The sequence below is a fragment of the Typha angustifolia genome, chromosome 5 (assembly GCF_048772165.1).
Source record: "Typha angustifolia cultivar Huaian chromosome 5, ASM4877216v1, whole genome shotgun sequence".
NCBI lineage: Eukaryota > Viridiplantae > Streptophyta > Magnoliopsida > Poales > Typhaceae > Typha > Typha angustifolia.
Window position 1 is genome coordinate 7,344,702 of NC_133243.1, and position 15,299 is coordinate 7,360,000.

Sequence of the window (15,299 nt, forward strand, 5' to 3'; positions counted from 1 at the left end):
CAACCAGATTTTAAGATCAACCAAGGAGTATTTTAGATATTTTTATATATTTTATTTTTGAAAGTAATATAATACTCAAGATTTCATTATATGTTGTTATGTAAAAGTTGACTGTGCTTTTAAGATATAGGAAGTGGCATGCAAGGACACTCGTGTGATAGGATGTGAATGATAATAAAGACAAAAAGTAGGATCTTCTTTATAAATTTTCCTAAGATTTGTTTTCAGTTGAGCATGCTTAAGAAGTAAAAAGCTCTCAAGGATGATGGTATTGCCACCAACTTGTCATGATTTTTGTGTGAAAAAATGGGACAAATTGGCAAGTTGATTGCAAGTCAAGGCAGACAGCAACATTAATTTTAAAACAAATGCTAAATACTAGTCATAATTATGATTAGTTTCACAAGTTGGATTAATATTATCTTGAGGATTTACTATATACTTGGAATTAATAACACATAAGAGAATTGCCTTCTGTGTATCATCTGAAAGTTATGACATTCTGGCTTTTAGTGCTTTAGTTCAACTGTTATTATGTTTTCTTTATTTCTGAAAATAAGTATTCCATCTTCTGTGGAAACTGAATCATCTTAATCTGTCATGTTAAAGTGATATAAATGTTAAAAGAAGAGAGGGAAACCTTTATAGATCTAACCATGTTTTGGCATCAATCAATCAATCTAAATAAATAAAGTTAACCACTGAATGAAATGTCTGGTTAATGTCCCTATAGAAGTTAATGTATCAGATAGCTAGCTCTCAGATATTGCAGCATAGTTATAAGATCAACTCCTATGTCAAGTAAAAGTAGCAAAATTGGAGTTCTTGAGAAGTAGGTATAACAGTTAGGAAAACGCTGCAGATGATACTTATTCATTGACAAACAAAATAGGACAAACAAAATAGGTACTATGTCTTTGTATCATAATGTGATAGCAACTTGACTACTAGTCAAGGATCTTTCACTTTCAGCATTAATGTTTTAGTGAGACACTTGGAGGAACCTGGCATCTCTATGGAAGCTTATTCATGCTCCTTGGACAACTTCGATCATGTTAAAGACTCAAGAGTCTCAAGAGGTATGAGCATTAATTGGAGAATTTATTTATCTTCATATGATGCATGGTCTAATTTTTTTTTTATTTTGTTTCACACACTAAACAAATTAATCTATATGATTCATTTGCAAACATTCTGATATCAGTTTATCTTATAGCTCTTCCTCTTACTGACAATTAAATTTGCTTCTCAGTACTAGTACTGCATAATCTCATCATTCACAAGAAGATAGATTTTTAGTATCTGGGATGACAATTGATTTGGACAGTGCAGAGACATGGGTCATAACTACTGGCCAGCTATGAAGATTAATGCCCTAAAATAAACAAAAGCACACATGTTTTATTAGTAATTTATGTTGAAATGGTCAAGATCTGATGAATTTAGCATCGGATCTGCAGGGCCCTGCATCCAATATACTACTCATCAACATTTGTAGTGTTCATTAGTTACAAGGAATTATTGGTTTGAACAATGAATTAGGTACTGCCCACTTGTGCAGTGTCTCAAATATATGAAATACTTCTCTTAGTCTTTATGACCTTATTTGCTTTAGTTTAGACACCCTTCCTAAACTAGTTCAATAAGTAAACATATTTTTATCTTTTTCATATCTAATCAAGATTAGGCCTATAAAACTAGGCAACTGTGATGCTTTTTCGTCGAAATTAACAATTATCTTGCACTATTTTAGTTTATCTGTATTGTTCAGCATTGGCAAATTACAGTACTTCTGTTCATATATGATTACTATTACAAAATTTAAGTTCTTCAACTGAGAGTGAGATGTTTGATATTGACATATTTGGAAGATGCAAAATGAAATATTAGTTGGGAGGGATACATCACAGTGCCTTTCTCCTTCAGTTGTCCTTTTGCATTGACTCTTTCTCGCAACTGCTGCCCATCTCCCCTAGACATTAGTTCTTATTATTAACTTGTCTTTGTAACAAACCTCTAGTTCTTTAATTAGAATTTTCAGGAAGCTCGCTTTGTCATTCTCATCAAATTGCGGAAAAAAATTAATACAAATTTACGAGTACTAGTAGTGTTTAACAAGAGCCAATGACTTCTTCCCTGTTGTAGGATCTAATGGAGAAAATATATATTATCTCATATGATCATAGACGACGGCTGATTCATATTCTTGTCAATAAATTCAGACAAAGTGAATCAGTAAGGAAGAATGCCTAAATTGAAAGAAAAAGAATATGTTCATGTCTCATTCTAATCATAGACACAGTTGCTATATAGAGAAGCAGTTTATCTTTCTTGCTGCTAACATTCTGATCCAATTTCTTAGGAGCTAGCAAAGAAGCAAGAAGTTTGCCAATCTTGTGGTTCACATACATGCAGTTACACATTTCTACTTCATAGCATTTTGATTCAAGTAGGATGCAGTATGGCATTGAGTAGAAGATATACATTTTATTCCTTGTGTGAATGGTCTTGAATGACTTTTTATTTCTTCCATCGAAAATTATCATAACCCACGAAGATATCTTTCTATCAATACAGATATCTAATGCACTGATATCTGATATAATATGTACTCTTTTTTTCTTCTGGTTTGTGATCTTTGAAGAAAGGAGGGGAAGGTGAGGGATGATGATATAGTATTTGCTTACGCTGAGTTGCGTGCATGGGGAGTCTTTCTAACCCCAAAGGAGCATTCTAGACCAGGGTAGGCCACCAAGATGGCCATTTCTTTCCATAATTTGTATGGATTTCTATGTGAATTTTACCTAATTACCATGCATGCAAGTTACAATTTGATAATATATAGCTATGTTTATGTATGTCAACTCTTTCATTGGTAATTATGAATGCAAATCCTGCCAAATTCAATCTTCTTTTGCATTCTCAATCATTCATCCTCAACATAATTCAAATGCTGATATCATTTAATCACCTAATTCGTTATATTGCAAACAAATTGCAAGTGGGTACTATTCCACTAAATTGTATGAGGATTTATTTTACTGCCACGTGCTCCAAATCTAATCATATTCTCATCAAACTTTATCCTCAACTAGCCAGTGGGCTATAGCATGAGGACACCCGAGTTCCTTTTCTAATCTGAACTCTACAAGGGAAATGAGCAATTAAGCGTCAAATAGAAGTGAAGTAAAGATCACAGACTGTATAAATAATAAGAAAGCCATGATCTAGTGGAATTTTGTTTTTGTTGTAAAGTTAAGCCAAAAGCGAATAACGTTAACAGTTCAGTGGGGCCTTACTACGGACACTTAGTGGGCATACCCACCTCGTGCTGCTATAAGTGCCCGGCCTCAGGCGATTGTTCTGCTTCCAAATTACACGATGTCATTGGGTTGGATCTGGTGGACATCTGAAAGAGGAAGTCATACTTAGTCTCAAACTGTTCTCCTTAATATCTCTACCTAGCTGCAGTATTCCATTCAATATGGGAAGGCCACCTTGTTCTGATGCGAATGGCATCAAGAAGGGTCCTTGGACTCCTGAAGAGGACCAGAAACTGGCGGAGTACATCCAGAATCATGGCCATGGAAGCTGGAGAGCTCTTCCAAGACTTGCTGGTCCTCTCATCTCATTCTCCATTGCTATCTTTATCTAAATTACTCTCTCTTTCTCTAGTTCTTACTCTATAATGTGATGCTTTTTTTTCTTTTCTTTTTCCTCTCTCTCTCTCTTTAGGACTCAATAGATGTGGCAAGAGCTGCAGGCTGAGATGGACCAACTACCTGAAGCCAGACATCAAGAGAGGCAACTTCTCCCGAGAGGAAGAGCAAACCATCCTAAACCTCCACTCCATGCTTGGCAACAAGTAAGCTGCATCTCCATATATCTATGCCAGCTTTCTTTTCCAAACTCACTGTTGCATTGAGCTGATCCCAAAAATCGATCTTCTTTCCTCTGTTGAACATCTCAGGTGGTCGGCGATCGCGAAGCACCTGCCTGGCCGGACTGACAACGAGATCAAGAACTTCTGGAACACCCACCTCAAGAAGAAGCTGATCCAGATGGGCATCGACCCGATGACTCATCAGCCCAGGACCGACTTCTTCGGCTCCATAGTACCGCAGCTCCTCGCCCTTGCCAACCTTGTGGAGCAAAGATCTTGGATGAATGATCACACTGCCCTTCTGCAGGAGGTGAAGTTGCAGTGCTCGCAGTACCTCCTCCAGTCCGCCGTCGCTGGCAGCCCTTGCACTAGTAGTCTTAGCGCTATGGTCACCAATACAACGGACTTGGAGACCATGAGCATTTTGAGTTCGCCACATATGGCTTCCTTGTCCGCAGTGCATTCTCCAACTCTTGCTCACGACATTAGTAGCCAGAACAAAGTTATTAGCCAAGCGCAAGACATCCAGATGCCGTCATGCTCTTTCTTTCAGCAGCCCCTGAGCAATGAAACACGCCAAAATTACGAGTCTTCTCTTCCTCCCCTCATTGATATGCCTGTTCCCAGCCAGGGGGATCATTGCAGCAGCACTCCTTGTTTCTCTTGGCATGACCTGTTTCTTGATGACCAAATCATGACAAAGTTTGCTTGATCTCTCTCTCTCTCCCTCTCTCTCTTTCCTATAGGAAGTGTGAGTTCAGTATTGTAGTTCTTACTATGCATTGATTGTTGACATCAATGTATTGTAGTAGTTATACAGATACACTTTTGGTGTGTGCGTGTTGTTATTATTGTTGATTGTTATCTATAGGAAGTTTGAGTTCTTTTCAATGTATTGTAGTAGATGTACAGATACTTGGAGTACTTGTATGTACACATATACATATTGTTCTATTTATGTGAGAATATCCACATGCTTTTTATTCTGTTTGCTTCTCTTTCATATTATCCAAGGAAAATATATAATGACCAGCAGTCGCATGAGGAAGAGGAGGATCTTTCTAACGATTTGCTTGCATCATTCTCAAAATCACAACTTGCATTCTTAGTTGCGCCAGAGACTTAAATTTTTTAGAATCAGATAATAAATGGCTCAAATGGTTCTGGTTGCTTTCTGAATATATGCAAGTGATGGGTAGAGAGATTTTGAGTTTAGGTTAACTTAATAATTAGGGTTAATTGTAAGTTAGTCCCGAGTGGTCTGGTTTTTATTTCATAAAAATTTTATGTACTTTCGACTTATACACTTAACTTTTATATGGTATTGACCAAGGTGTGACCGTTATTAATTTTCATCCTATTTGATCAAACAGAAGTCAAATTTGTAAATCTTCATTGGAGATAAATTGTAGAGGATTTGATAGCCTTTCTAAAGCATCTAAAATAATATCAATAGAGTTTTTCGACGATAAAGATATCATAAAAACATACATCTATACAATATGTTTTCATGTCTTTGTCACTATAAATCTACTTAGTATTATTTTAAATGCGTTGAAAAGCTCATTAAATTTTCTACAATTTTGTCTTTAATGAACATTTATAAGAGCAAATTCTGATCTGATTAAATACAGTAAAAAAGATAACGGTTCAACTTTAGTCAATACTATAAAAGAGTTAAGGTGTTTAAGTTAAAAGTATACAAATATTTAAAAAAAAATTGAATCAAGCAAAGTGCAATTTCTCCTTAAAAATAATAAAAGAGAATCTTAACTTAACTTTCTCATGTTACAATGAACCTAAAGCTTGTGTGCAGGAAGTGTATATTGAAGCAATACTAGGAAATCCAACATTAACATCATATAAGCAAAACAAAATTAAGGAATAGAAAAGAAAAATGTCATATCTGGCAGTTAGAGAGAGGTTATCAAGGCTTTAAAGAGGGGTGCAGACAAGCAGCAATGATAAGAAAAGGACCAAATAATTGAAACATTAAGATACGCAATTTCAAATTATCTTAAAAATGATATCAATCATAAATCCTTTTCAAGTGCCATGTTCTACGATGTTTTGAAACATATGTCAAACCTCTCCATCCTTGTCAGGAACAAAGCCTGTCTTACTATGAGAACTCTTTTAGGGCTAAGAATCATTCCCCCCCAAAGTTTCCCTGTGAGTAGGTGGAGCTGATGCTTTTCTTATCCTACAAGGGATTGATTTGGTATACAATATGATCTTATTGAAAGCATTGTAGATTCTCTTCACCCTCAAGTGCAGGAACTTCCTGCACCCTGGGTATTTGACAACCATAGTTAGTGTCGAAACTGTATGTTAATTGTTCTTATAGACTCCAATTCTCTAGGTGATAACCAATAGTTCACTGCCAAATGTTCCTGCAGCAACAACATAAATTTCCACGATAAGAGTTTTAGGTGAAAAAAGTTTGATTAAAAATGAGGTTTGTCGTGGTTGGTAAGGAAGTTTGACAAGCATGATAAGGAGACTTGAGTACCTAATAAGTAGATTTTGGCTATATAATTTTAAAACTTAAATAATAAGATTAAGTGTGTTTAAAAATATAAAACATTTGCGTAAGTTTTAGAAAAAAAGTTAAATATAAATTACTTTCGACTTTCAAATATAAATTATTATCAACTTATATAGAAACCACAAAAAAATTTCCTGGGACTTAGATATTTTTTCTAGAGGATTTAAAATTTCTATATAAATCGTTCTCTGGGTTAATGATTTCTAAACAATCGTAACATACATAGTCTTATATTTAGGTTTTAGAGTATATTAAGCATGTAAAACAAGTAGTTGGGGAGGCTAGTTTGGTCAATACTCTACCTGATCCTCAGCTCCATCTGTAGGATACAACATCATAAAGTTTCCTGTGCCGTTTAGAAAAGGATAGGAGAACTGAGAAACAAATGATAACTGGAATGCACTCTTTAGGTAATCTAATTTTTGTTCTAGAAGAGCATCTTACAGTTAACTCATGTGATATTTATCTCCAGCACAGTGAAATTTATTACCTACGGATGCTAATAGGATTAACGCAATTTACTAATAAATGTTATAAAGCTGTATCTTCAAATGTTTAAATAGAAGGCTATACAAAAGTAACCAGATCAAAAAAGGTGTTCCTCTAGTAATCACATTGCATACCTCTCCAATAGCAATACCTTGTCAGAAGGGCTATCTCACGAAATACTGAAAGGTGAAGCATGTACAAATTGTCATCCAAGAGAAGTGATTAAGAAATCAAAAACTTGTTTACCAGATAAACCATTATGCTGAGGATGACCAAGAAGCACATTTATGAAATTTAGAAATCAAGTTTAAGCAAAAAGGAAAGAAACCTCCTGATTTATGAATGTAATTGTATCGCAAGTTGAATAGGAATGAAAAATAGCCGATTTAGTCTAAAGTAAACACTCTTTTTTGTATGACTAGCATATCCAACTAATAAAATTGGAAAATTATGACACCCAACTTTAACTATTCTCAAATCTGATGGCGCCTGTTTGTAGATCAATGTAAATCATGATCAGAATGGAACATCAGATACACTTACCTGGCTGGGCTATAATTAATGTCTGCTGAGAGAAAAGAAAATGACCCACCCATATCTAGCAGTAGTGCACCCAAATATGACATCACAAATTTGCTGATCTGATGCATGTTCTCAGTAGTCAACGTATGGTGTTTGAAGGACAATTACAACCTAAATGATGACCAACACTTCAAGCGGATCGGAATTAATGTGTTCTAGGATTGTCAAATATTGGGGATTACTGATCAAACTCAAGTTCTTCTTTTACAAAACATGGATATCACATTGTATCACCCTGAACTTCTTTGCCCAAAATTGGTCAAAACCAGAACTAATAAACATCAGCAGATAGAAAGAGGAAGCAATTGTATGAATTGAAATTGATAATTTTGCTAATAAACCAGAACACAGTTACATAATTCTTCTGGTTTTGACAGAAAGGGCCTCACTTACACAACTCTAATAAAAATTTTAAATTAGTTCAAACTACAGCATTCCTATCACAAACAATAGAGCCATTGCAAAGAGAAAAGGGACCTTGCTTTAGACAAAATGGACTGAACTATGCTGACTTATCCGCTTCTGCTGCTTTTTCCTCTTCCTGTTTCTTCCTCAATGATGGTGGTGGCCTTACTACAATACTTCGCTTCCATTTCTTATCAAGTTTTCTGGACAATCTTTTGCTGATCCCTTCTTCAATTTCCCTTTCTCTTTTCACAGTCATCATACGAGCAATCTGATGTAAAGTAAAACTGATATTAGTGATTACTTTAAAGTTTGAATTGCATTGACTTCCTGGTGTACCTCTTGTTACTTGAACTTATGAAATTACACTACTCTTCATGTTCTTGCTTAATGGTCCACTCCTGCTGCTATCATGATATCAGAGAGATGTCATATTTACTTCATTGTTGGGATGTCCATTTAACATAATTCATAGCATAAAAGCAAACTAATTAAAGGTACTAACATATTACCAAAGGAAAACATTGTCAGCAACATTAACGACTTTAAAGGAAAGCTATGAAGCCATACGGGCCAGAAAGTTCTTCAATGGATTCTTCAATTATCAATTTCTTCATGGTAGTTATAAGTGCTAGAAACGAATCCTGTAACAGATGGTTGTCTTTGGTCAAAGTCTATTAGTCTAATGACAATGTATTGAAAATTTGAAATGTGAAATTTTCTTCTAGTTCTTATTCGAATACTACCAAAAATTGGTATGCAAACAAGTTATAGTTGTTACTTTCCAATCAAAGGTTAACAATCTAATGCATACTTCTCTTTAAGCTAAGTTGCATCAAACACTGCCATGCCTTATTACTATTAAAAACCTTAGGCATTGAATGCACATAAAAGCCTGTGCAGCATGTTGTATGAACATGAGATGCATCATAGCAACTTGAAGCTAGTAATGGGAACTACTTGGTATCAGGGAGCTCAATGACTAATAGTATAAGATGATGATATCTAGCTTATTTACTTTGACTTTCAGCAATGATATACAAGTTTTCCATATTCTCTGCTTCCACAAATTCTCGCATTGTATGTTAATTAGGTATAATTTCACTACCAACTCCAAACCCCTAATCACCTAAGAGTTGTGACCTCTCAAAGATAGAATAACTCATCAACTTCCGCCATGCCATCTCAAGCCTTAAACAAGCTCAATTATATCCCAATTCACAACCGACCAACAAGGTAAATCACAAGAAAGAGATATAAAATAGATTAAATGACTGAGCTTTGCTGAGAAATTAGAGTACCCTCTTCCGCATGCGGCGGAACTCGCTGGATGTGAACTCGTTCCTCGCCGACTTCTGGAGGCGGAGCATGAATAGCTCCCCCTTGAGGTCGACCACCTCTTCGTTGATCTCCTCCGTCGTCTTCGCCCTTATCTCCTTCAACTCCTCCTCTCTCTTCGCCATCCGCACCACCATCCGCTCGTTGCCGCCACCTCGGTACGGCACCGGCGTCGGGACTCGGACGGCGTTCCCGATTCGGATGCCATGGAAGGAAGACTTGAGAGAAGGGAAGGGAGACGCCATCCTAAAGGGAGGAGGAGGCGAACGAGACGCGGAAGAGGAGATCCCGCGGGGAGAGGAGGAGAGAGGTGAGGATACCGCCAACGATATCATCTTCCTTTGCTCTTCTCGTCTTGCTCTCGAACTGAAGCTGGCGATAAAAGGATAACGCACCGCAACCTTTTGTTTGCTCTATTTCCTCCGAGAAATGGGCGGGGGATAAGGGCACCCTCTGTATGGTTACCTCCGATTATTGTTAACATTAATTTTGGATGGATTGTAGCGAGACCAGTCCGTGCTGCCATTTCAATCAGATTGAGCTCAGTCGGTTAGTTCAAATTTCACTAAAATTAATTTGCCAAACTTAGTTTTTTTTTTAAAGAAATAGTAGTTTATATCAAGCAGTTGGATATAAGCATGTCAAACTTTTTTTTAATGGTATTTAGTTAAACTACTATATGGCCTTCAAGATTGGAACCAAAGAATGAATACTCGTTCAACATGAGAGCCCGTTGGCAATATAAATGTCTCAAGTAGCAACTTCAATAGTACCAATAAAGTTACAGAGCTTTGTGTTGATGATCCCTGTCTCACTTGTTTACAATGCATAACTAACAATAAAGCAATGAATAGCTATATTATTTAAAGAAGATGAATTCGTGATATTCATATAGGCTACAATAGTTCTTGAGTAATCCGTGAATTAGCTTACATTTCCAGTATAGTTTCAACATAATAATAATACTACATACAAGTTCTTCAACCCCGGGTACTGGTAATTATGCTGATATGATAAATGGTTAGTAGAATCCAAACTATGTCACGGATATTTTGTCAGTCTTTCTTCTTCCTGTGAACGTAAGGATACTTCTGGTATACAAATATGCTGGTGACTACAAGAGGTAATGCCGCCAGGCAATACAGGGATGGTGGTTTCCCGTCAAAAAGGAACTGCAGCAGCGCGGTAACAAGCAGCGCTGATACTATGACAAAACCCTGCATAAACAAAATATAAGCTACAAAAATAGAAGGACAAAGAGAAGAAGAAGAAACTAGTTGATAAGTGCTGCTTGCCTTTCTGACACCTCCTGCATAAGCTGTGACGAGGCCAACAAGAATTCCTCCAACAGCATTGGATATAACTGGTATCTGAGAAAGAGGATAAATATTTATGCAATAGCAACACAGAATAAAACAATATTTGCTTGTTTCAAAATTGGCATTCACTTAATCGGAGAAGGTTTTATTCGTAAAAAGTAATACATATATGAATATTTTGAATGTCATTCCATCTGAGATGTTTTATTATTTTGCTGTAACTAACCATGTGTAAACTAGGTGTCTATAGAAATGGACTACCAGCAGCAGCCTCAAGGTTTCAATTAATTCTGTAAGGTTTCAATGGCCACTTTATGATGAAATTAGGAATTGTACATATCACAAGTGTTTCTAAGCTTATTCAAGGTATGAAATGCTTAAAAAAGGAAAAAAAAGATGTGTAGAAGTGAAACACGAGAAAAATGTCTTGAATAATCTTCTCAATTCTAATAGTGAGAAGTATTCAATAATCAAAACCATGAATACGTTCAGAATTATCCTATACCCTGACATCACTTGGTTATTCTGTCTTCCTGTTTCTGCTCAGACTATTAATAACTTTGAATGGAACAAGGAAAATTAGATCAACTTACACTGATACTCAAGGTTAAAATATTGTGACTTTGTGGCACTAGAATGAAAATGGGAAAAAAAAGGATCAAAGGACTGGTGCATTTCATAAGGACTTTGTGAGAGGCAGGAAATGGTATAAGACCTCTTCAGTCAAATAGAATTGTGGAAAATGTTAACCAGTAGTATGTGGAAAGTGGAAACATCTATGACTAACAATGTACATAAATATGACTGCAAATATCAAGAGCCATTGACACTTACCAGAGTCCACATGGTCCAACCATGAAAGAATCCATACTTTCTGATGGCCTCTCCATCTGGTGACTGCGAGGTACTTGCCAACAAGCACATACTTCCAAAAAGTGACATTTCTACCGTCATTAAGTATGAAGTGTGTTTTTTAACCTACAAAAGAAGGAAGATAAGAGTGAAAGAAAATTGACGGCAGTGAGGAATTATTTTCCCAAGAAGTTCCTAAAAAACCTGACCTGAGAAGCCCATTGGCACAAAGAAGAAGCCAAACCAGAGAGCACAGAAGCAATCATAACAGGAACGATACCATATAATAAAACTTGATCAGCACTACCACCACTAGAACCTCCACCAGAGCTCTCACCAACACTCAAAAGTATGGCAGCAATAATCAATAAGGCCAGAGCTCCTACTTGTTTAGCTGATTGCTTCTGCCTGCAGAATTTCCCAAAAGTAATTAGTGGATGAATGGGGATCCAAAATGATTTTCCACCAGACCTGCATCTTCCTGTAATAAGAGTAAAAGTAGACTGTATGCCTAATAAAATAAAGATGATTACTGTTAATTGATGATACATGCTGTCATTTATCTGTTGATCATACAATGACTATTGATGATGAAAGAATGATATTACATCACTTCTGCTGTAACTTGGAGGATGTACATATATAAGCCATGTCTAAAGTGCCAAAACACATGATCATTTCTTAATTCTTTTAGCTTGAAAAATAAAACAAAGTCATATATGACTGCTACAATGACACTTGCATGTGTTTGCTGTATGTAAGGGCATAGTTTAAGAAGTTCAAAACTTATGTAATTGTTCAGTTACTTGCCAACAAAAGAATGTTAAAGAAGTATCTTTTTTTTATAAGATCATGCCAAATGATCCATGCTAAAACCTAGAAACCCTCTAAATCACCAACAAGTCACAATGCATACTGATAACAATCAGCTATTAATAAATCCAGTAGTGAGCATGCACAAGCATCAAGAGTAGTAGTGGTAGCCTAAATGAATATTTACCCTGCCCACAGTAAAATGCAAAGGGGAAACAAAAAAGAAACAAAATCATACCGTAAAATTAGGTACATAAATAATGCTGTGAAGAATAATTTCGTCTGGTTAAGGATTGAAAAGGTGAGAGAATCTAGATTCTTGTAAGATATCTGCAACAAGCTATTCTGTAAAGCGTAAATGGCTGCAGGAAGTCCTGATGCAGTTAAAGATCCAACAAGAGTCCACTGATCATACTGTCTCTTCAAACTACCTTCCACAGCTAAAAGAATCAGCGCACAAAGAACCTAAAACAAAAATTCAGTGTTACGCATCTGAAATAGATACAGAAAAATCATCTTAGAATAGTACTATATTGGAATATATACTGTTCTGAATTACCTTTGCCACCTCACATGCTAGGACTAATGAGGTCACAATAACTTCTCGCCTGCAGCAGTGAAGTAATGCAGGAGATCTTTAGCATCAAGTAGTAGCAAAATGTTCTTTCAATGTTTGTATTTCTTAGTTATTTGTGCCAAGAAAGAAGTTCCTATAATCGAACATCACCATCAAAATCCACCAGAGCAGCACTCCAGCAGGAACTATATTATTTAAAGTAAATATAGCATATAGTCCAAACAACTACAACTACATTTCAAAATTCATCTTGGAAAAGTGAAACTTTAGCAGATTGGAAATGGAATACAATCACAGGTGATAGAAACTACTTCCAAAAACTTTGATGACAAAATGGCAAGTAAGAATCGCTTTCAAAGTGCTAAATGCATGACTAGTTATCTCATTGAGGTACCTAGTTAAGTAGTTATTGATGCCCGTGAAAGTTTGACTTTTTAGATACTTTCCAAGAAGAAAAAGCCTAATAATTTGTGAGCAGCACTGACATCACCTCAAGATAGCAAAAGTAAATTCGTGACGATCGTCTCATTTGTTCCAACACATCGCAGAAAGCATGCCAATTTCTTGACTTAGTGAGCAATAAATATAAATCTTAGTGTCGATACGTTTCAAGGATAATATGGAATCAAATTCCCAAGAAACAAAACCCTAAACTCGCACTGCTTCCAACATCGCGGCTAAAATTTAATCTGCGAACTTGAATCCATCTCCAAAGATTCCAATCCCAACACAAAAAAATAACAAAATTCAGGAGAAGCTAAGGGATTCCGAAGATATCGGAAGGGAAAAAGGAGGAAAGGGACAGGATCGCAACCTGACGAAGCGCTTCGAGACCAGCGGCTGGGCGCCGTACTGGAGCGTGAGGAGCAGGAGGTAGAGCCAAACCTTCGCCTTCGGCTGAACCGAGTCTTTGCGCCGCGTCGCAGGAGTAACCGTAGCCATCAAAGGCGACGAAGGAAGAAGGGGGAGCAAGCGAGTGAGAGAGAAAGCAACGCTCTTGAGGCTTGCCTCCTCTCCAAACCTTCTCTCCAAACCTTTTGCTTTGGCGGATCGCGTCACCGTCACTAGAGTCGGGTTACAAGTAGGAGTTTTATTTTATTTCTTCCAAACTAGCACTCTCCGAAACCTTTATTTACCTAAATAGACTGAACCACAAACCTAGTATCAAAATAATTTAGTTTTTATTATAGCCTTCACTAAACCGCTGAACTTATTTAAAGAAAAAAATAACTAAACTAGTTTTTATTGAATCTTCTTTCTCACATAAGATACGGAACTACTTAAGTTTGAAGGTTATAACTATATAATTGATAGCCTATTTTTTTAAGAAGATAAAAGAGAAACAAACCTAATATTTTTGGATGAAATTTAATTAAACCCTAAACAAGAAATATATAAATAAAAAAATTTAATGTTGTAATTTTATGTTCGATTATTTATTTTGGATATAAAGAATATTATTATGAAATTATGAAAAAGAATTATAGATTGATAACTCTTCCAAATATTAATTTCAAATTTTTTATCTAGTCTTTTGATTGAGAATTTAATATTTTCTCTCAAAGTAAACCACTAAACAACATATATATTTAAGCTAAAATACTAATAATTTAATTCTATAAAGATAAAATAAAATATTAGTAAATTCACGTTTTATTAGTAGCTACATTAAAATAGACTTTTTTTTAGTATTGAGTTTGGTAAAATAAAATCTCCTCCAAATGGATGTAATTTAAAATAAGCATATAGTGTAGGGTGTGAAGTGAAAAAATTCTCTAACTTTGGAAGCCAAATCTAAGCCTTTAAAAATTAAAATCTTAATCCAATACTTATAATAATCGGTTTTCATACCTCCCGATATTATATTAGTTAAAAAATTTAAATATATGTGTCTAACTTTCCAATTTTCTTATAATACTCTTGAAGATATTAACCATTAGATCTTCATCAAACTGATTGATAAACAATTAACTTTAAGGTAATGATGAAGCCCTCAACAAGTTTTTTTTTTCTTCCATTAAATTCTCTCTTAAATATAATTATACATTAATTATAGAAGATATTATTTAATATTAAATAATTTAAATTTAATTATTTGGAGATAACTTTAATTTAAATATAATTCTCAATCTTTATCTATTAAAATTTAATTTAAATCAACCTTGACTAATGAGAAATATATGTAAATAATTAAAAAGATAAAAAATATAATTAAATTTTCATCAAATTAATTATAAAAGACATCTATACCCTTATTTTGATATATATACATTACTCTCAATTAATTAATGATATATATATCTTTTATTTAATAAAATATTAAAATAATATAATTGTCAAAAAATAATGTGCAAGATTATATATTAAAAAAAACTTATTATACCATTAAAAATTTTAATCATTAAAATTTCGTCAAATCGATCGATAAAGAATTAACTCTGCGACACATAATAAACCCTCACGTTGGAGACGTAAAGATGAAGTACAATTTCC

The 15,299-nt window shown here is 35.1% G+C and overlaps 3 protein-coding genes across 3 annotated transcripts; 1 reads left to right on the forward strand and 2 right to left on the reverse strand.

The window, feature by feature from the left end:
* The first annotated feature begins 3,369 nt into the window (after positions 1-3,369).
* On the forward strand, positions 3,370-4,848 carry LOC140760349 (transcription factor MYB93-like). The gene is made up of 3 exons (XM_073097280.1): positions 3,370-3,617; positions 3,736-3,865; positions 3,971-4,848. The coding sequence occupies exons 1-3, from the start codon at positions 3,485-3,487 to the stop codon at positions 4,593-4,595; spliced, it is 888 nt and encodes a 295-aa protein (XP_072953381.1). The 5' UTR covers positions 3,370-3,484; the 3' UTR covers positions 4,596-4,848.
* Positions 4,849-7,793: 2,945 nt separating this feature from the next.
* Positions 7,794-9,659, reverse strand: LOC140760183 (large ribosomal subunit protein uL29c). Its single transcript, XM_073097029.1, has 2 exons — positions 9,209-9,659; positions 7,794-8,178 (listed from the first exon to the last, which is right to left on the reverse strand). Exons 1-2 carry the CDS (start codon positions 9,578-9,580, stop codon positions 8,005-8,007), a joined length of 546 nt encoding a protein of 181 aa, XP_072953130.1. The 5' UTR covers positions 9,581-9,659; the 3' UTR covers positions 7,794-8,004.
* Positions 9,660-9,985: 326 nt separating this feature from the next.
* On the reverse strand, positions 9,986-13,873 carry LOC140760182 (UDP-N-acetylglucosamine transporter ROCK1). Its single transcript, XM_073097026.1, has 7 exons — positions 13,621-13,873; positions 12,789-12,837; positions 12,468-12,694; positions 11,626-11,824; positions 11,399-11,542; positions 10,541-10,615; positions 9,986-10,462 (listed from the first exon to the last, which is right to left on the reverse strand). Exons 1-7 carry the CDS (start codon positions 13,746-13,748, stop codon positions 10,301-10,303), a joined length of 984 nt encoding a protein of 327 aa, XP_072953127.1. The 5' UTR covers positions 13,749-13,873; the 3' UTR covers positions 9,986-10,300.
* Positions 13,874-15,299: the final 1,426 nt, after the last annotated feature.